At 33.7% G+C, this 22,660-nt stretch overlaps 1 protein-coding gene across 1 annotated transcript in view; it reads left to right on the plus strand.

Annotated features, from left to right (window-relative positions):
* DACH1 (dachshund family transcription factor 1) overlaps positions 1–22,660 on the plus strand; it is a 384,212-nt gene that overhangs the window by 345,024 nt on the left and 16,528 nt on the right. Inside the window, exons 7-10 of the mRNA XM_058670666.1 lie at positions 1,739–1,890; positions 7,143–7,290; positions 10,913–11,056; positions 11,543–11,611. Coding sequence (XP_058526649.1) covers positions 1,739–1,890; positions 7,143–7,290; positions 10,913–11,056; positions 11,543–11,611 — 513 coding nt within the window. The remainder of the gene's footprint in view (positions 1–1,738; positions 1,891–7,142; positions 7,291–10,912; positions 11,057–11,542; positions 11,612–22,660) is intronic.

Genomic DNA, 22,660 nt, shown 5'->3' on the forward strand with positions numbered 1-22,660 from the left:
TCTTCAAGAGACAAGCAATTATTATGCCCATGATCTATTAAACTACATTTTCTTTAGCATGTGACAGCTAAGATGATACTGATAAAAAAATACTGCTTCCCATCCTTAAACAATTTCACATGCACAGAGATGTTTAACAAGCACCTTTTGGAGCGTTATGAGAAAACACGAGCAGCTTTGGTCCGGAGGAGTAATTTATGAGACCCAGGTAAATGGTATCCAAGATCACCTTGCTCACATTAGCCATGTGGTAGCACTACCCCTGCGTTGCAGTCTTCATTTAACCTTAATGACAAGTGTGACAAGAAAATAATGACACCAGGAGTCTCACTTTAGTTGCTTACTCTGGTTCTTCGTCAGTATCTGCTGCGCCTGATCATCTGTCAGTTTGTTCATAGAAGACTGGGTGGAGGAGACATGGCAGAGGAGTGAGTGAGGAATGCTAGGAATAGACCTTGTATTCATTACTCCCCTCCCCATCTTTCTTCACTTTTGCTTCATTAAATAGAAATGTGGAGAGGTGAGGGAGATGAATTTAACTTGTTTTGACAATACTGAGGGACAAGGAAGTGTGGTAGCGTCCATACTATTTCTGCCCCCGAGAGAAGTAATTGGAACACGTGAGGTTAGATGTTGTAATGAAAAATAAAAGAATAACTGAGGAGAACAGTGGAATTAAATCATAAGACAGGTGTGCAGAAGTTTTTAGCCATTTGCAAAATTGAGAGATACTATCAGGACTGTGCAAATACATTGCTCTGATTAATTTTCCTGGGGTGAAAAAAGGAAATATTTATAAAATTGAAAATCCTGCCATGAATAAAAGTTTCTGTGATAATAATGAAATAAAATAAGCTATAACGTGTAACTAGAGCATATGAAGCTGTAAAATGGTTAAATATTAAAGAACTGAATAAAAAGATTTCTTTGTGAACATAATAGGGCTCTGTGCTAAGGCATTACTGTATGTTGCTTGAAATGTTGAAGAATATCCATAAACAAACTAATGACTAATTAACTTTGGAGAACTTTTTGGTTTTATTTGCTAAATACTTTAATGTAACTTGTATTTTATTCTCCAGAACAATTTTTCATATGGAAAAACTATCATTGATTTTGTTATGAGGCTAAAAGGTAGTTAAGATCAAAGTCCTTTAGTTTCAATGACAATAGACAATTTCACTGTAATTCAGATATAATATATTGGGATCTAGTTTCTCTTTTTTTACATATGGGATGAAAGCTTTTAACTGTACATGTTTATAAATTCTTTAAGAGCACATTTGAACAAATCATTGACAGAAAGGAAGGGTTAATTGAGAAAAACATCCTCCCATACAAAGCCTTCTGTTATGTGAAGCTCTGGAAATATTCTATTGTCAATCCAAACAGAGCAAACTAAAATGAGATAATTGGAAAGGTGTCCATAAAGTCAGCCTGAATATATTATCACAACTATATATGAGATAATATTTGTTTTAAAAAGATTCTATGGCACTGTAAACTCAGTCTCATTAGAGACTGCATTTAAAAGGCTTATAAAGTTACTCATTAATGTTATCTTGTTGTATCTCCACAGCTTTTTCATTAAAGAAAATTCAGCAGAAAGCATTTTCTCCTGATAGCAGGAACCAATTTGCAATAAATGTTCTGGAAACCACTAGGGAAGCCATTACTGAGGTCTAATAAAAACAGACAAGCGTAACTTGTTCTATATTTTTGTTTCAATCACATACAGATGAGACCCCGCTTTCTACGCCAACCGCAAGAGACAGCCTTGACAAACTTTCTCTAACTGGGCATGGACAACCACTACCGCCAGGTTTTCCATCTCCTTTTCTGTTTCCTGATGGACTGTCTTCCATAGAGACCCTTCTGACTAACATACAGGTAGGCCTTTGTGCAATCTATAAAAAAGGGAAACAGGAAACTCAGTTTCAGAAGTTCCCCCCCTCCCAAGGATTCATATTATTCCAACTTAATCAGCTCATAAGGTTGAATGAACCGTGGTGTTAAATTTTTTCTTGTGATTTATATTTTAAACAACATACTGAATCGAAATTGTCCAGAGATACTCAGATATGTACTTTAAACATTAAACCATACTAAAAACGTATATGAAAGTGACAAGGGAATTTTGAAAATAATTCAGTCTAACTGCTCTTTTCGTTGCTGACTAATGGGAGGAATCTAACTGTTTAGGTCTGTCTGATCCGTTAAATGATGACATACCAGTTCTCATAAATATTTAGCTATTTTTAAACTGCTAGCTTTTCAGTGAAGAAATATGTTTGAGCATTTGAAATATGTCTAATATAGATGAATAAAAAACTCTTTCTTTTATAAATAAGTTTGTTTCAATTAATAGGTTTCTTCAAAGAGGAGACTTCAAAAAAGGCATACAAACTTTCCACGGATTTCCTATGTGGTCTTCAGGATGTATATTTTACGTACAGTACATTATGAATCAAAAATACTCACAGTTAACAATAACACAGAGCATGGAGCCAAGATAATAAGGGTGTTTGGAATAGAAGAAAACATAATTTTCTTGCCCACACATGAAGTCATCATGTGGATCCCAGATGGGGATTTTTGCCGTCTGCTTCTCTATATTTGTAGTAGCTACTTATAGGCATAAGCTTACAGATAATGTGCCTATAAGTTACTTTAAAATGTTGGGGTTTTTTTTTATTTTAACAATCCTTCCTGTTTGATTTTTTTGTATACATTCCTTACCATATTAAACTTTCTCCCAGTAGAAATGTAATTAATTTTATTTATTTCTCTAAGGATATAACAGAAAGCCTCTAATACAGCCTATCTTCTCATCTATTAATATGGCATTTTTAATACAAATATAATTACAGTCTCCAGAACTGTATTCAACTTTAAGGTTTTAGATCTCAATAATTGAAATAAATCATCCATGCTGCTTAAACTGTTAATCATCGCCAGATAGTTGACTATATTTTAAAAGAAACATGACTTTTTTGTATAAATTTCATCCGTTACTGTTTTCATGAGGTAGAGTTTTTAGTAATTTTCTCTTTTTTCTGTGTTAAATGTTTTCAACTATATTCTTCAACATTGCTGAATTTCCTATGCAGTAGAGCTCTTTATCCTGGAGAGAAAACATTTCTGGGTTACATCAGAGTCGGACAGCACGCTCTTCCGCAGTAACAGTTTACATACGAATCCTTACCGTGTTTGAGATCACAAGAAGTCACTCCCTGCCGGCGTGTGAATGCTCATCCATCCACTCATCCAGTGCCAGGCCTGGGGAGGTTATCCACAGCACTAGAAAGAATAGGGAAAGAAAGTGCCGACCCTAAAACCTACAGCTTTTAGAGCCATATTTTAGCAAAAGATGATAATATAGTCAAGATAGCTAAATTTAGGGAGTTGCATCTGAATGCATCTTTAAGACTAAATTGTCCTTGCTTACGTCAGTCTTATGTATATAAATATATATAGATATAAGTATATATTAAATGTTTATATACATATCTTTATAAATAGTTACATGTGTGTACATAAGATAAAATAGAAATAAGGCATCTTAGTGATTTCCAGGCACATACTTACACACACATGCATGCATGCGTGTATTTGTAACACATTTGTGTATATGCACATTTACACAAATATACGCACAGATACTGAATATGTGGCTAGTAATGAGTGCACTTCTTTTTTAACAAAAGTCACAGATTTATTATTGTTACATTTATAGACTTTTGTTAATATTCTAAAAATGGTAGAACAGGTTCAACAAAAATGGCAAAGTCATGTCCCTGACATATTAGGCATATTATGTGTGTGTGTGTGTGTGTGTGTGTTTGTGTGTTTACTGTCCAAATCCTATTTTGGGTAAATATATTCGGCCTATCTAAATAAAGGTGTTCTCTGTTTTCCATGTTAAAATGGCAACATACTTTTTGTGTGGTAAGTTTAAAGTTCCATATAGCCTCTGAGAATCCTTTATGTTTTATTAGATTCAATGATCAACACCCCCCCCTTGAAAATGTTGTTTCAATGCCCACTAATTTTATTCATGACATACTGTAATTTGGCAAATCTGAAACATTAAATTTGTTTTTTTCTTTTTTATTGTTATTTTCCATGATATGGTTTTGTAGGTATAGGGATTCTCCAATTAATTTCCCCCTCTACACTCCACATTTCTCCTGCTCCCCACCACCATACTTTCCCCCATATTATTACAATAATATTGTCCTTCAGCAATAATCACAAGTCCAACATTCTGCTATCTAACTGTATCATAGTATTATAGGTGTAGACAATGGCAGAAAGTTTAGTATCCTATTGTCAATGTATATTTAGTATTTTCGACGTGAGTCCTCCTTTCATTCAGGAGTAGAGTTGCCTACAACAATGTGTCTTCACTTCCTGGTATGCTAGTCTCCATTATATGGTTCATCTGTGACAATATATGTAAGCACATGCTTACTTCTTGTCATTGCTTTTCCATAAATTTGGCTTAAAATGTATTTCTTTAGCATTGTTGTCATCCAATTCCAGCATTTTGAGAACTAGTCTATTGTTGGAGAAAATTTCATGTTTTAAGTTTTCTATCGTTTACTGCAATCTTGTTTGTTGTTACAGCATTTTGCTGGATGCTATATGTACCTGTGAGACCAAAAATTAGTATGAATCTACCTGGAAAATTTGCAGAAGTTGTACATACCAACTCAGAAGTATTGCTGTTATTGCTGTTGGTTAGCCTACTGTTCTAATGATTTGTACATTTTGTGAACACCATTTGATACTGCTTATCAAGCTCACTGCTGCATTGGAATTTAATCTGTTTTCTGTTTTTTTTTTTTTTTTTTTTTTTTTGCAGCAGAGCTGTCACTGGCAATAATAATATATTTTCACATATGCATCAGTTTGGCTTCAGTGCAGATTTTTGTTTATACTGGACTCCTACTGGTGTGCACTGATGTAAAGCTTAAAAATGAAATTTAATTTTATGTAGCTTATAAGTAGTCCCTACAGGGTATTGGGTAGTAAAAGCTAGTATTTTTCAGACATAATCAGCAGGAATAGGTAATGTATTGCCATTAGCCACATTAGCAACAACTGTAACAAAAGGAAGCAGTCAACACAAATGCTCTTAGCAACTTCATTCTTTACAAAGGAATATTAATACAAAAGTACACAAATTAGGGTTGCCATTTCACATTATTCAACATGTTTATTCATAGTGATTGTTTCATATTTAAAGAACACCAAAATATTGTGTTTTGTCAGCGAAGGACAATAATAGTTTAATAGTAATTTATTTTAAACAGCTACTGATAATACAACCAATCAACACATTAAGTGGTGCCAACATTGGCATCTTGCTAAATAATCTCTAGACATTGCACAGAGAGTACATCTTTCAAAGAGAAGTCAACAAGAGCAATCAGAGCAGAAAATTAGAATTTGGTATCTTAGAATTAAAATACAGCTAAACTAAAGTTTTAATTGGGGTGATCTAAAAGGGCACTTGATGTAATGATCTCTTTCATTTGTTACTAATTGTTTGTTCCTGATGAAGAAGAAACATACACAGGAATGTTGCTGGATCGGTTAAGATGGCAGTTTCCTTAGCAGCTATGGTTTACTATAAAAATAACAAAAGACCGCGGAGGGACAGGCTGTTGCTTGGAAATCCTTCTCCAGCTGATTTCAGATCACAAGGATTATAACAGGATATTCAGGATCAGATATAGCAAATATGAAATGTGTGCTTGAAAAGTGAATGAAAATGGCTTTTGACAATGCTGAAGCTGTACGGGTTGGCTGAAGTAAGGTTTTATCTGTGCTGGGATTATAAATCAAGCTGGAGTTTAAATTCCTCATTCAATGTGCCCTTGTTCTCTCTGGCAGGAGGGTTAGATCCCCTAAATACATCTATATTTCATTTGAAAATTTAGTCTCTGGTATACACCAGTGAAAATAACACCATTTAGTTGTGTAATTGGTCACAATATTTAGCTCTAATTTTTACAAAATTTTCTTGCATGTAGCATCTTAAGTGAGAAAATATAAAGTGTGTTTTTTATATATTTAACATTCTTATAAACTCATTTTTTAAAATCGCAAAACATAACTAAACTTTAATAGCACAAAGCCAATAAATATATAAATAGATTTGTTGATAATGATATGCATGATTAAATGAAACTTATGCTTACCATGTGCCCCTTTGAGTTATGCTGTTTCCTAAAAGTGTTCCCAGCTTGTTACAAACATACTGGATGCTTTAAGCAAATGGCATATTACATTTGAGATCCTTTAAATATATTATATTTTGTAAAAGAAAAAAAGTAGGAATTCAAGATTTCTATTCATCAAGTTTAAAAATCTGCAGTATACCTCTGATTCCTACCAAGTATATAATATTAAAGGGGAAAAACTCTTCATGCTTTTGGGTGAGCTTACATTATAGTGGAAAAGTCACCAAATAAATCAGTCAGGAAGTAAATTTGTAGCTTAGTATAACAGTGGTAAATATCATGAAGAATTTAAAGGAATAACAAACTACATTTGGAGGAGTGTTTCGGAGAGGGGATAGGACACATAGGCATGGCGATGCTGAGAAAAGATGAAGTAAAATAAGGCTGTGAGCCATGTCAAATCCTGGAGGAAAAACATTCAGAAGTGCAGTTGGACACAAAGAGCAGAAACAAATGGTTGCAGTGAGGAGGAACCAAAAGACATTGCCACTCGTGTAATGTTGTCAGAGGGAAGGAAGTGAGCTGGAGCACAGCACTGCAGCATCCCACGGGGTTGCATCAGATACTTACCTGTGCAAGGATTTCAGGCTAAGGTTTTGCTCAAGTCTTGTTTTACAGATGCGCTTGTGTACATCTTCTGTTTAGTGTTGGACTCAGCTAACCTCATGCCATAAACGTTGTTCTTTCTAAAATAGTTTAATGAGGTTGAGACATTTCATGTTTTACTGATATTGTGTTTCTTAGTGTGTGTGTATGTATGTGTGTGAGGGGGGTGGATGGGGACTAAAGAAGTTGATAAGAGAGTTCTTCCTTTAGCATGCTTTTTAAGGAATGAATGAAATACATTTTGTACTAAAGCATATTACAGATGAGAATACCTTCTTTGTGCAGGGGCTCCTGAAAGTTGCCATAGATAATGCCAGAGCTCAAGAAAAACAGGTTCAACTGGAAAAAACAGAGCTGAAGATGGATTTTTTAAGGGAAAGAGAACTTCGAGAAACACTTGAGAAGCAGTTGGCTATGGAACAAAAGAACAGAGGTATTTCCAAATAAGTGTAAAACTTTAAGGAAAACACCCAACATAATAATACTATGCTAAGTGTTTCACTTTGATCCTGTAACTTTTTAACCTATTTGTAACTGAAGTTCAGGGCAAAATTGGAATCTTGGGCGCTTTGTATTTCTTAATCTCCAGAATATAGGCTTTCTCTTTTGTCTCTACTGCAGGGAACTAAAATATGTCCATTATATTATTGATCATTTAATTGTATTGCCTTTAGAGGCTAATGAATTTATATTTTTAAGAATGAGCATTGATAAGATGACAGCCATAAAGAAAAAAAAATCTGTTCATTCACAATTGTCCTTTGAAAATGTTATGAGTTAAAGTTGTAAAACTGACATGGAAAACATTGGTTATTTAAAGTGAAGAAAGATTGGTGAGATATTTATCAACTGAAATTGAGAACTGATAAATATCTGAACAAATGAATATCTTAACAAAGTTAAGTGTATGAGTTTCTTAATATTTATGATCATTCAACAAGGTCAAATACCAAGAGTAAAATGTTATGTGAGTTCTTTTTGAATGCAAATACTGTTTTTATTGATCTGTGAATTGTTCTTTTAACACACTTTATGATACATCCATGCCTAATTTTGAAGGTCACTCAAGATTATATGTTCATTTTATGAATGAATTTGAAGAGCATTGCCTTTACAACCAATTCCCCTTATGCTTCAACTATAATATTTCTCAAATACATAGGACAGAGAACTCATTTTTACTCATTTAATAATATCCAATATTATTGCTCTCGATATCCTGTTTTTATGTATATTGACATTGTCGTTTTAAACATCATTATGCTATTTTGCTATTAAAACTACCAGGGCTTACCAGATTGTTTAAGGGGTTCCTTTGAGGCAACAGCTGGTGGGTCCCCAGCATGAATTCCATTTGGGAACCTGTGACCTCAGGTGAAGGCATAATTCTGGCAGCTTCACACAGTTTTAGTTACTAAAACTCAAGACCAGATAAACATTATAAATGGACTTGTTCTAAGTAAATAATGATGTTTGGCCAAATGGTTCAGTTGATAGAACACCTTCCAGGAAACAAGCCGTTTCCTGATTTTTGTGCTCAATTGAACAAGTCTTTTGTAATAATTACTAAGGACAGGCCCTTCAAATACCAACGTTTGTTTACTTTTGAAACCTTTAACATTTGATTGGTTCAGGCCTGTTGAATATCTATTTTATTTTATTTGTTTAGCCACTAGAGGGCAAAACATTCACAGATCACACCAAGAAACTTCCCATTTAATTAATAATGAAGAGTAAATTGAAGATAATAATGACAATACTTGTCTATTATTAATGTGCCTATCCAAGCCATGCATTACTCTAAAGAGTCTGCGTGGCAACCTACCTGCTTTGATCCAGTCTTACAGAAAGAAGAAATGAGCAGTCATGATAAAGCACTCGATGTTGAGATTCTAGAGCCGGGGAGGCTATGGCTCATAAAAATATTTCTACTGTCTCTTTCCATGGAGGCTTATATAAGCAATTGTCTTTGGAAAGGGAAATAGTACCCCAATAATTTTGTTAAGGTAATCATGAATTCGCATTAAACTATAACAATAAACTCAATAAGTTAATGGGCTGCTATTTTAGCAATAACAATAATGATAAAAATGGAATGTATGGAATTCAGAAATGAAACCATATGCATTTGATTTATTTTTACTTTATACTTTAACTGCATATCGTGTAGGATGAAAACAATGTTTTCCATTCATCTGTAAAAAGAAGGCAAATAGTAAAGTTGGAATGATTTCCTGTCATGTCATAACAAGCAGAATTTACTTGTATGCTGATTCTATCACATTGATCTATAGTGTTGATCAATTACCAGAAAAAATGATTTCAAAAAACACATATATCCTTCCAATAAGTTGGTTACTTATGCTATTTAGTAAAAGTTAAGATGATTATGAAACTGAAAGTATAATATATACTTTGAGAAAAGTATGTTATTACATATTTATTATATATTATTTGCAAATGTTTCAATTGTCAAATGACAGAACAATGTATAACAGTCAGCATTTTGTATTATAACATACTTTTTTATATGAAAGATATTTTGTTGTCATTAGTGTATTGTTTTTAGCAGTGAAGTTTCATACTTCACCTGATTACTGAAAAGTGAAAGTGTTGTAACTTTGCTGAAGTATTATGGTGAAGTAAATTGGCTAAGAACAGGTTATCCTCTAACAAAATTGCAATAGCTTCACCAAAAGAACTACATTTCTCCATCTATTTGTTAACAGCTGAGAGTATTTTGCTCATATACAAAATATTTGTTATATATTCTAAACTCTGAACTCATAAATGTAAGAATCATTGTTTCCAAAGCTTCATAGAGGAAATGCTCCATTGGCTATTCAAAAATGCCACCCCGTAAGGAGATAGGAGGCATACTTGTAAAAGCCTGCACTATTCCCACATCCCACCATCCAAAAATGTCCATCAGTTTCTTGGGGAGACCATCTCCGGTCCAAAGGCAGGGCCAGCAAAGTGATTTTGATAGTTCTACAGAACTGTATTGTTGCCAGCCTCACCACTCTAGACACGATGTGGTCGTTGGAGAATCCACTGATTGACATTGTCCATCATATAGTCTCCAGTTGCCCGATTTTTTCATTGTCAACACACCACTGAGGTGGTCGATTGACTTGTTCTGTCCTCTGTCATTTGATGTTTATATTCCAGAGACCGAAAGCTCGATTGCGGGGATCCTAAAAGAAACTACAAAGGAGGTGCCCACTATCTCCCTACTAGTCCTCTCGAGCTTCTGGGTCCTGGTTTGTTTGGTGGATCAGTCTGGCTCTAATAGTTCTTATGGTTGCTCTCATTCAAACCTTCAGGTCTCTGTCCCACTCTTGCCCTAGTGTTTATGGTTACTACTACTGGGAATACACAGAAAATTATCTCTCACCTACACAAGGGACTTCTTGCCTGGTGGATGCATGCAGTCGGGGAATCCCAGCTGAATTTGGTCCGTGGTGGTGCAACAAGGTTGAGGAATACATTATGGTGGTGGTGGGGAGAATCTCAGGGCCTATAGAACCATGACACATAATGCAATGTAATCAAAAAAAAACAAAAACAAAAACAAAAACCCAAAAATGTAATATGGCAACGGGGTGGGGCGGTCCACCGAGGGGGGAGGGTACAGGGAGGGGTGGGGCAAAAAATTAAAAAATGAATAAATGAAAAAAAAAAAATTAAAAAAAGATGAAAAAAAAAAAAGCCTGCACTATTCAAACCAGGCTGCGCTGTTCTAATTCAAGGGCAGAGAACTCAACCAAAACATTCATTTAATCAAGCTTCCTTTATCACTGAATACAAATGTTTACTAAAATTAGCTTCCTATTAAATTTATCTCTACACATGACAATTAAAGGCATTCTTACAATGGTTCAAGCTGAAATAAAAATTAGACATTTTATTGGTAAAGGTAGTTTTTTTTTTTAACTTTTTCTGGGAAAGTAGGCTCAGTTCAGGAGGAACTGAGTCATAAAGCCATAGTCATTTGAAATCAAACAATGTTGCAAAAAGAAAAAAAAAAACAGTGTATTTGTACTCTCTTCTAGCCATAGTTCAAAAGAGGCTAAAGAAAGAGAAAAAAGCCAAGAGAAAATTACAAGAAGCACTCGAATTTGAGACAAAACGGCGTGAGCAAGCAGAGCAGACGCTAAAACAGGCAGCTTCAACAGATGGTCTCAGGGTCTTAAATGGTAAGAGGGTGTCCATTTATGTATGATCCTTTTCTTTTTCATACTGAAAAGGGAATTGAGACGTTTTATTTGCACATCCCACTATTTCCTGCTGTATTCAACTATTATAGTGAAAAACAGGCAAGAAGAATGTGGTTGGAAATCTTTATTTCTGAGGTGTTTCCACTGCTTTTGTACTTCACACGTGCCTGAAACCTAGTGATACCCCTCTGTTTCATCAAATGTATCTCTACTGGAACATAAGGAAATATTCATCTGTTCCCAGCCTCTATCCTATTTCATGAACAACATTGTGCTATGCATTTATCGACTCGAATCTTTAAAAATTCTATTTTTAGACTTTTTGTTCAACCTTTAAAAGATGACAAAGATTTATGTAATTTTAATTCGGCACCAAAGTAACAGGTTGCTCTTTTTTTTTTTTTTTTTAAAGGACAATAGGAATCAAATGAAATATGTGTCACTCTTACCTTTCTGTGCTTTTAGACTCTCTGACCCCAGAGATAGAAGCTGACCGCAGTGGCAGCAGAACAGATGCTGAAAGGACAATACAAGGTAGGCTTTTGCAGAAGGCTATAAATCTTGATCTTGCTATATGAGTTTTTCCTCAGCTTTAGCCTGCTATTCAAGCATGTAGCCTACCATCTGGGCCACATCAAAACAAGTTCAAACAAGGTCAAGTTCATCTTGCTTGTTTATATGAGTGAATTCATTTTGCGCTGATAGATTTTCTTTAAATTAACAGGTCATTTCTGTTTATACAGTGCAATTAAAAAGGAATAATTAATTTTAAACAATGTATGATTTAATCTTGGACACAGTAAATGTGTTTTATTGAATGTTTGAAGCCCAGTCTAATGCAAGAAAGATGTATAAATAAAATCAGAGATAATCAAATATGTCATTCTTAAAACTTAAGAATATTTACCTACTCATTTTTTGTGTGGCAGTTACTGCAAGGTACAGTTAAAATTGATTTGTTGAACGTTATCAGTAAATAAGGTTCTCTAATTCCCATGTGTATTTCCAAATGTTCTCTGTGCCATTATATACATTTTAATAACACAAATCTGCTGAGCAAAATCATATATAGAATACTAAAGGGAGTTGATTAAACACTTAGAAGATCTAAATATGTATATTGCTGAGAGTATATTGTTAGGAAAGAGCAAAATCAGAAGGTACCATTTATAGTCAAGCATGTATTTTAGGTAAGAAATTAAATCTAACATCATGAATACTAAAGAGCACAAAAGAGCTTTTTTTCTTTCTTTTTAAAATTAAGATACGTCTTCAAACGGAGCCCTAAAATGCTTCACTTCCATAATCCCACCATTGCTTTGCATTTTGAGCTCAGTAATTTTTTTAATATTTGAACTGTATTATTTAACAACTCCAAAAGTGTACTTGTTTTTGCTTATTATAAAGAACATATAATTTCATGAATAATCATTTACTAGCATTCCATGATGCACAGGAACGCTTTTTATTGTTGATATTTCTAATAACTGATTCATATTTTATGCATTTGGCAGAAATAATATAAATTCGAGATAATATCAAATTTTCCTTTCTAAAGATTAGTTTTAAATACTGAATTGTATAGTGATCAGCTTGTTCATACTGTGAGTCCTAACAAAGTTCTATATTGTCATGATGTGTGCTGAAGTTAAAAAAATAAATATTCCAAACTTTTTCTAAGCTCTTTTTGGATTCATATAAATACTCATGAGACAGTTTTTTTGTTTTTTGGGGGTTTTTTTGTTTGTTTGTTTGTTTTTTAGGATACCCGTAAATGTCCTGAAACTCTGTTCTGGCCCTGTAAATGCTCATGTACACACTCCACACCATTGCTTTCTTCCAAGATCTTCTCTCTTCTAGGCAGTGATTTCAACTTAAATGAACTCTTTAATATAAACTTTGGCTCTTTATAAAGCAATCTCTACAACTCATTCAAGTCTTAGTTGCTTCAGATAATCTTATAGCTTTATTTAATTCAGTGTCCAAGGTACTTGAAAGCTCAGTGTCTCAAAAGGAAAGCAAATGTCCCCTATCCACAGGCCAGTCTACTTTCAGCTTTCCTTCCCCAGGGCAGTCCCATCTACCATTCTAGTTTTTCATAATATATAACATAATGTATAGCATCTTTCATAAAATCTAACACGTTCAGGGCTGAACTTCCTCCAGTTTCTTACCACCATCTATGCTAATCACAGCTCTCCCCCTCAGTCTCTTAGTGTACTGGAAGTTTTATTGTTATTGTTCTCCTGAAAACATTACTGCTTTCCTCCTACCGTGTTTCCCACCTTGTTCTTACCTTTACTAAACCACACTCTGTGTTTTCTGAAGGGATGGACCTGCCATTGATGAACTGCTAGGATCTGTGGCAGAATTTGTGAATCTCCACTACAATACTGATTATGTGATATTCTGACCTTCAATGACCCACTAATGTGAGCAAATAAAAGATGCTGCGATTGTGCCCAGGAAGGTCAGATTATACGTTCTAGCAGAATTAAGCCTTGTTCTTAGTGGCTGATTCAATCCTATGCATTTATTCTTTGTGTGCATATTTAGTGTTACTTTTTTTTTTTGCTCATTTCACTTAATATTTATACTCTTCAGAGATTCACTTATATATTATCCCATTTTCAATTCATATTCAACATAATACAATAACATTTTCCAAGTCACATTTTATTCTATACTGAGTCACTAAAGACTAACTTTTTTCTTCTCTTCTTATATGTCATTGTTACACATGGCTGGCTCGTCTATATTTATATACTCACCACCTCAACAACTTTTGACCAATATACCTATGGTAATAACATGGAAGGGTAGGGGATTTTGCTGTTCCAGCCTTTCAAAAACGTCCAAACTTCTGGAAAGGATACTTCCAAATGACTAGCTTCTGTTTCTGTTTCTGTTTCTGTTTTGTTTTGTTTTTTTGCTTACTTTTTAAGTAAAGAAATCCATCTGCTTAAACCAAAGATAAAATTAATGGGAATGTAAACCACACATCCTCTGACATTTTAGACTATCTGTAAGTTGTAATCACAAAATCTTGAATTCACTTGAAAGTACATCTCTTTTATTTACATCCACGGGCCATAATCAAAACTGTTGGCTTTTATTCTTTTCTGATTGATCTCAGATCATAGAAAACCAAATATTCCTCCAATAAAAGCACATAAAAGACTTCCCTACACATTAACAGTCTTTTTTTCTTTCAATTTAAAAATATCTTCTTTCTACTTCCTAGAGACTTAAAGATAGATGCTGAATTTTAAATTAATTCATTTATTCACCAAATATTTATCCAACATTGATGATATGCCAAGCACACGTTTATGATGTTACTTCCTTAGCATTAGAAGAGGACTTTAAAATGCATTAAATCTCTTTATTGTGCAAAAGAAGAAACTAAGGCTCCCTAAGAGTAGATGATGTGTTATAGGTTACATCAAGGGTTCATCAAACTTTGGGCTACAATGTCGTTGACATCAAATTATTTTCCTCATTATATTATTAGCATTGTTAATGATATTTTCCTAACCCTTTAAAATGCATACTTATTTGTTATTTGTTGGAAAAATTATGACTCCAAATTATCCTATTCCACCTTGGCCTTGTGATATAAATGTATAACTTTGATCAAGCATTTTTATATAAACAATTGCTTTAGCGCTCAATGAATCTCCAAGAAATGCACTTTATTTCGTAAAGACTTAGGAATATGGTAAATGAAAGTAATCACTTCTTAAAAATAACAAGTTCTTTGTTGGGAACTTGTATTTATTAACCCTTTCTTGAATATTCTGATTTAAAGGCAAGGTAACATTAAACTCAAAATACATGATTACATTTCTCACTGACACACTGGGAGTGGAGTTGCTGAAATTTACATCATGATTTTAAAATTACAAACTTTTAAATTCTGGTTTTTATAACTTGCTGCCTGGAATAACCACTTGTAGTCAAGGATTCCTATTGAATACTTAGAACTTGTCTGTTAATAACTTCAAACATTCAAAGTGATCTACAACTAGCAAACATATAATTATATTTTCTATCGTGCTTTTCAATTTTGTATCTGCTACTATATCTAGACAATATTTATAGATATGCAATCACACTAGGGAAAAACCTCACTTTATGTGCAGAAAATAAAGTGACATAAAGAAATCAACAAAATAATCACAGTTAGATGGAAGATCTGTCTAGATCTCTATAACTTAGCATGAAGTGAATTTTGTGCAACATTTAAAATTTCTAAAGCAAATTCAATGTCTAAAGAACCTCATGTTTTTGGAAATTTATGTTTAAATGTGTATTGCTAAATCATGTCTCAGACTCACATTTCTACAGTCTTAAGTTGAGCCTTACTTAAATTGATCAATATTACAAACTTACAGTACAAAAAATTATCTATACCAACTTTTCCATATTTAAAAATGTCTTAGATGAAAGGGGATAAAAGACAAGGTTTTTCGAAAAAGACAACAAGCAAGCAAGCAACAAAAACTGGTTTCTATGCCATCATTGCATAGTCACAATTATTTAATCACTTACCAGAGGGATTACTTTGAACCATTTTTTCTTGATCTTAAAATATACACTGGAACTGTATTACTATGAACAAAACAAAATAATAATTTAAATTTGCTTCTAATCCCTAGCAATTGATATCTGGTATTAGGCATCATTTCAGTGAAGCTAATCAATTTGAGGCACTATTGATTAAGCTGAAAAAAAGGTGATATTGATTGTCGGCAGTACCATTAAACATGTTAATTTCATATGCCATTATTAACTACTCAAGGATCTAGACAATCTAAGTTATTTATCTTAAATAGAAAACGTGGTAAACACCCATGCACTGAGAAATCTGATAGCATTTAAATCATATTTTCTCACAGTTTCTATTTAAGCATTCTTTTATAAGTATATGTAGAAAAAATACCTATTGTTCTTCAATGTAAGTGGATATGCTTAAGTTCTAAATTCTGAAGGCCCCTGCAGAGTGTGGCAAAATACTTAGGTAATTTAGACTAATTAAACATAAAATTAGTTACAGTGGGCACCATAAAGTATGGAACTATTTGGAAATAGTAAAATATAATCACAATTATTTATTGCATAAAATAATTTAGATTTTTGATTCCAGAAAGCTTTCTCTAAGCTGTTCTTACTAAAAAAATGCATTTGTCATCATTATATTTCAGTGCTCAGTTGTGACATTTTATGAGATTTTGTGACGTTAATTCTAGTTGTACTTTGTTGCCCAAATATTAGACAAAGTAAGTTAAAGAAAAATGGTCATACAATGTAATCAATGAATAAAAAAAAATGGTCTTAGTTTATAATATTTTGATATGATTTTTTTCTAGAACAGTAATATGATAATGTAGACTTTGTAACTATGAAAGTTAAGGGAATATAGAAATTAATTTTCTGGGAGTATCACAAATAATGAATTGAAAGTGCAGTTTTGGAAAGGAAAATGTACATTGTTCAAGTTCATTGTTAAGTATTAAAGCAGAACAGTATTAATAGAAAGTATAGTTATAATTTAGTATAAGTTGAATTGAACTAGATTTGCTTGATCATGTTTTGTGCTTTAGCTTGACAATTGCCTGAAGACCTGAAATCAAACAGCAGTGATCAATGGAAATTAGGAAAATATTAACAAGGAAACTTACAGATCAATGATAGATATGTTTTGATGAGTTACTAAATAGAGTGTATCATTTAGAGTCACAGGTGATCTTTATTTGGTAGGCTTAACAGAGAGCTAGATGAACTGCATAAAAAAGTTCAAGAAACTTCTGGAATTTATAAAATTAATGATTAACAAAATAAGGTAACCCTTGCACAAAAGGAAACTTAACCTTAAGACCTCTTTTTAAAATCACATGTAAAAACTCAATTATAAAAATGGTAATGTCTATCCACTCACATGTTTGCTGGATGCCATTGTAGCAGTGACTGGCTGTAGGACGGAGATTTGTGTCAGAGAATGAGTTCAAATACATCTGTTATCTTAATCTTATACACAATTTTATCAATGGTACTTTTTTATTATCATGATTACCAAATACTTGAGAATGGTACTTTTTTATTATCATGATTACCAAATACTTGATAAAGTTGTTTTTTTCTACAGTCAGGGCATTCAAAACTATCTTTAGATCTAAAGACTTTTTTTTTTGGCTTTGGGATTTTAACGTTTATTATCAAGGGAGACAGTTGATGGACATTATATCCAATTAACTTGTTTGTGAATATCATGATGATTGAAAACGTGGATGGTACCCACCAAAGCTGAAAACGCATACCATGTTAAAATATAGATGGTAGCTAATTCAAATGGTTGCTGTTCACAAAGCCTGCTTCCTTCTCTTGCATTTTCCCTTGTACAGTGGAAGTTATCATGGTCTTTCCTTATATAATGCAAGTACCATGGTCATATGAGAGAACTTTTAAGTAACAGGGTGGTTTCTTTAAGACATGTTTAACATAAATACAATATTAAAAAATACTGAGAAATTTTAATTTTAGTAAGCGTAAGAATGATCCTCCTTTTTAATTCTAACCACTAAAGTACGAGATTTGGGTGAACACATGCACATGGTTATAGAAAGTATGTTATTATTTGTGAGAGTGTGTGTTTGCTGCGACATTCAATCCATATAACACAGTTAGATATGAATTCTATAGGAAAAATAAACCATCATCATTTAGAATATAAATATAAAAATGCTTATGGTGCATTATGCCACCTCCTGTGGTTAGGGACAGAATGCAGACATGCCACAATAATGTTTTTTTTTTATTTCTACTGTTCGAACCATATTAATGAGAACATCATTTTGGAGAACTAATTATTTCTATTTGTCTTGTGTCACACTTTCTAATTCCCCTATATTAGCACAGCCAAAGCAAATTAATTGCTTTTCCAGCAGTTGAACCTTGTCCAAGAATGAGCTCACATTCCCTTCCAGTTTCCCTGTTTCTAGGAGTGTATTGTGTCAAAAATTTCTCTTGATGCTAAGCAGTCTTGAGAATATCTGTACAGATTTCTGTGTGCTCACTCGACGAGATTTATAAGTTTAAGTGACCCGCCAGGAAAGATAAAGTTCTTAGCTGCAAGATTATACATCAAAACAGTTAAAGTGAAATTAAAATTAAATGAATGAATCTCACTGAAGCAAAAAAAGCAGTAATTAATGGTTCCCTTAATTGTCTTCATAAAATATTTGCATGGGTCTAATTTGCATAATTTGCATGTATTAATTAATCTTTCAAAGGAATTTTGTGCTGAGAGAAGCCAAAAAATCTCTTTGTTTTATTTAAGATCTAATGAAATATTTATCTTCTTTAATGAACTTCTCATCTTCATTAAAATAAAAATTACACAAGTTTGTATGTTTTAAATGTTGTTATAATTGAAGTATTTCAAAAATCTCTTTGGACTTACAACAGTCAAAAGCAAACACATTTAGCTTTCAATATCGTTTCAACAACAGCAACACTTTAAAACAGTTCAGTTTTGCTTTCTGAAAGTTGTTAAATATTTTGGTATTAAATATAGCTGTTTTGTTTTCTTCTTTTAATCTAAATGTTTACTTGTTTGAGAAATAGTTTCTGATTGAAACTATTTTAGCTGCTTCAAGGAAATTGGCTCATAAAAATCCATTTCTCATTATTGACAACTGCTGCATCAACTAGCAGTGGTTTCTGGGAGAAGCTGTTCAAGTCCATCTCCTCTCTAAATCTGTGTGCTGAAGAATTACAGCACGGGCTGCTCTTCTCACAAGTGAGAGTCACACTGTAAACCAAGAGACATGCCTTACAGAGGATGAGAGCCAAATGGTGTATATCCCAGGAAACCGAGGTATGTGAAAAAAAACCTGGAAGTCAGAAAGATATAGGTGAAGGGAAATCTATAGAATTCATTATATATGAATCAGGAGTGCTTCGAGATATTAAAAAAAAAGGGACCTCAACAAATGTTGTAAAGCAATTAAGGACTTTCACAGCTATTTTGCTGATCCTGGTGGTGAGTTCATTTTCCGTGTGAGGAAACTGAGTCACACAGGGAGCTGGATGGGAAGTGAAGCAGCCAGGACAGAAACCAGAGCCCGTACAGGATGCCAGTGCTTACAGGGAGAGGATTAGCCAGCTGAGCCAATGTGCCAGCCCCGCAGTCTGTGACATTTGTAAGAAGAACTTAAATAGTATCTGGTAAAGGTGAAGTACTGAATATAATTCACTGTATTTAAGATTCTGAACAAATCAATGCAATACAACATTCAATAGCATTCTTTTTTTTGTTTTTTTTGCAAAAAGTAGACACATCTTGGTGTCTTACTGTTTTGCTTTGTAGGATCTGAGAGATAGACAGACATAGGCAAAGAGACTTCCCAATGACGGAATCACTCAGTTAATGTCTGGTAGCCAACGACTCAGTCCAGGTCTTGCACATGGTGGCAAGAACACAGCCCCTTGACCCATGGTCTTCTACCTCCCAGGGTGCCCGTTAGCCAGAAGCAGAGGAGTGGAGCACAAACACTTGGCCATGGGTGTCATCGTCCTCCTTGCCACTGTCTTGTATGTAAAAATAAAAACTACCAGGCTGTTACTCTTACCTTTTCTTCTAGTTAAGAGTTCAATTGCTAACTAAAAAATATAACCACTAAGTTCAAGATGGGGTAAGGATTTCAATATTTATGTAATGTGACATTCATTTGTGAAATATCATTTACAAATATTTATCACTTCAAAACTGAATATAACATAAACTTGTTTTTACTCAAATTTAAGAAGGAAGTGTTAAAAGTTTCCTATTTTTAAGTTATATTTTGAAAAGTTTCTGGTAATATGATTGATACTTTTATGTAGTGTGGAGTAACTTCAGGCCCTTTTAATTCATACATAATCACACTCCAGAGATAGTAAATCTCCAAACATAGTTCTACTTAAGCTTACTAATTACACCTATAAAACAATGAATGATGGCTACAAATTATTGAGTCTTAGTCTCATTTTTTATTTATTTCTCCCCGGGAGAAAGGGTGTTGAATTTTAGGCCATAAATTGCTCTTATATATATTCAGATATGCAGTGTTTAACTTTAGTTTTACTTTATGGTTTTACATTTAATTATGAAGTCCTCTTAACAGAATTGAGATCTAATTGTTTAATTTCCAAGGCAATACTATATTTGTCTATTAAAAATTTCATTGCCTCATTTTATTTTTCTGGTGGTTTATCTGATCAATAGGGCTAGGTCTAGCTTGTTCCATTTTATAGCTTTTGACTGGTTTTAACAGATATCCCCAGCACAGTTTCATGTAATCCCACAATCTAGGCCTTATTTCTAGTTAAAGGATTGTGAGCGGAGGGAACTCTCTCGTATAAGAAAAGGACAAACAAATGACAGTGTAAATGAAAAGCAAATTCTATTTGTATACCCAACAAGGAATACACTGACTGCAGCCAGTGGTTGCCCAAGTGGGACCACAAACACAAAAGAACTATATTTCTTTTTGTAAGGCAATCCAGACGTACATATTTTAGGTAAAATTATGGAATTGACTTTTTTAATGTATTCATTTTCATTTATTTGAAATGGTGGGGGGATATTACGGAGGTGATTAGAGCGAGTACACATATCCGCTGGTTCTCTCCTCAACTGCTGCAAAGGTTAGGTCTAGGCAGGTGGGAGCTAGGAGTCTAGAACTGCATTCAGGTCTCCTGTCTGGCTGCAGGGACCAGGAGCTGAGTCATCACCTGCTGGGTCCCTAGATGTGTATTACCAGGAACCTGGATCCTTAGGAGAGATGGATTCAAACACTGAAAACCGAGCATGGGATTCAGACCAAGAAGTGTTTTAACTACTACATTACAACACTCATGTACTTAGTTTAGGTTCTGAATTTTAAAAATACAGATTTTAAAAATACATGGTGGGTGCTTGAGGTAGATGCAGGGTTATTTATGATCTTTGATAAGATATCTGAAAAACCTGTGGGCCAAAACCAACTAGTAATACAGAGTACCATGCCAACGTATAAACCAAAGTGGAAATAGGAATTTGGCCACTAATAAAGAGAATAGCTCACAAAACATTTGTTAAGTGAATGGTTGACTTCAAGTAATTGTTTGAATTCTGAAGTAGTTCTGGGATAACATTCTGAGGCCGATTACCCACATCTTCTAACCTAATTGTACTGCATTAGACCCTTACGAGGCATGGAGATTGCAAAAGATTTAAAAAAAAAGATACACATTGTTTTTAATATAGATTTGAGGGTTTTTTCAAGGATGGATTGACTGTAAAATCAAAGTGACAGAGCCCAAGACACTTGGGGGGGGGGGGAGCAAAAGAAGGGTGAAAAAGATGGGGAGGGTGGGTGGGAGAAGGGGAGACGCGGGGAGGGAGAGAGCTCCTCTGTTACGTTGTTCACTCCTGTTGGTGACAACAGTCAGGACTAAGCCAGATTCAAGTTTGAAGTATTGGTATTTGAGCCATTATCTGTTACTCAGGTCCACTAACAGCCAGGTGCTCACAAGGGAACTGCCAGTATTCAAACCATTGCTCTATTATGGAGGATCAGGGATGTCTCAACTAATCCTTTAACACACTGCTGCAATGCCAGCCTCTCAACTATTCTTCTGAAATTATTAGAATAAGTAAAATCCAGTGAAATGGCACATGGTATTCCAATTTAAAGCACTTATGAATTATACTATTTTAGGTTTGTATTTCCTTAAGAATTCAGAACCAGCATTAGAAAATGTATCATAGTGCCAATGAACGAAAAAAAAGTTAAATAAATTTGAATGGAATGCAAATCATGTATTTATAAGGCTATCCTTTAGAAAAAAAAAATTTAGAATCCTTCAAGATTTTCCTGGATGACACTCCATGGAGATGTGCAATATATTTGTTCTTAAATTCCAAATGTTATTAGTAGCATAGTCTAAATGTGACTGCAATAAATTCTTCATCCTGATCATTTTAAAAATCAAGACATTTATCATAACTAGTATGAGAGTCCACCAATGATGTTGCTTTATATATATATAATAGTATATATGTGTGTGTATATATATATATATATACTATTAGAAATGAAGGAAGAGACTCTATTATGCTAAACTGATTTGTATTCAAACTAGAGAGATACCTCTTCATTGACTCTCAAAATGACTCCTTGTCAAGACCAAAGCAAGGACACTGGCTTAGTTATCCATCAGCAAACCATCCATCTAGAAGAGATGCACAGACATTAAAGAATATGACCCATCATCTTAAATAATAGACTATACCTCATTTTGTTCAAAAGCTGGGAATAGTATTTAGTTCAGATTCAAACACCTTTCATTTTATAATTTCACATCCAACACAGATAATCTCAGTTGATTCTGAGGAAACAGTTTCTCAGTATCATAAAAGTGTTATAAAAATTAGTAGACTGCATTGTGTGGTTATTTGTGGACATAGTTTGAAGCATTTTGTGTAATTTAGCTTTTTGGGGTATATGAACCCATTTGCACACTCCAGGGATCTTTAAAAATTTATTTAATTTAATA

Source organism: Ochotona princeps, chromosome 12 (genome assembly GCF_030435755.1).
Source record: "Ochotona princeps isolate mOchPri1 chromosome 12, mOchPri1.hap1, whole genome shotgun sequence".
Lineage (NCBI taxonomy): Eukaryota > Metazoa > Chordata > Mammalia > Lagomorpha > Ochotonidae > Ochotona > Ochotona princeps.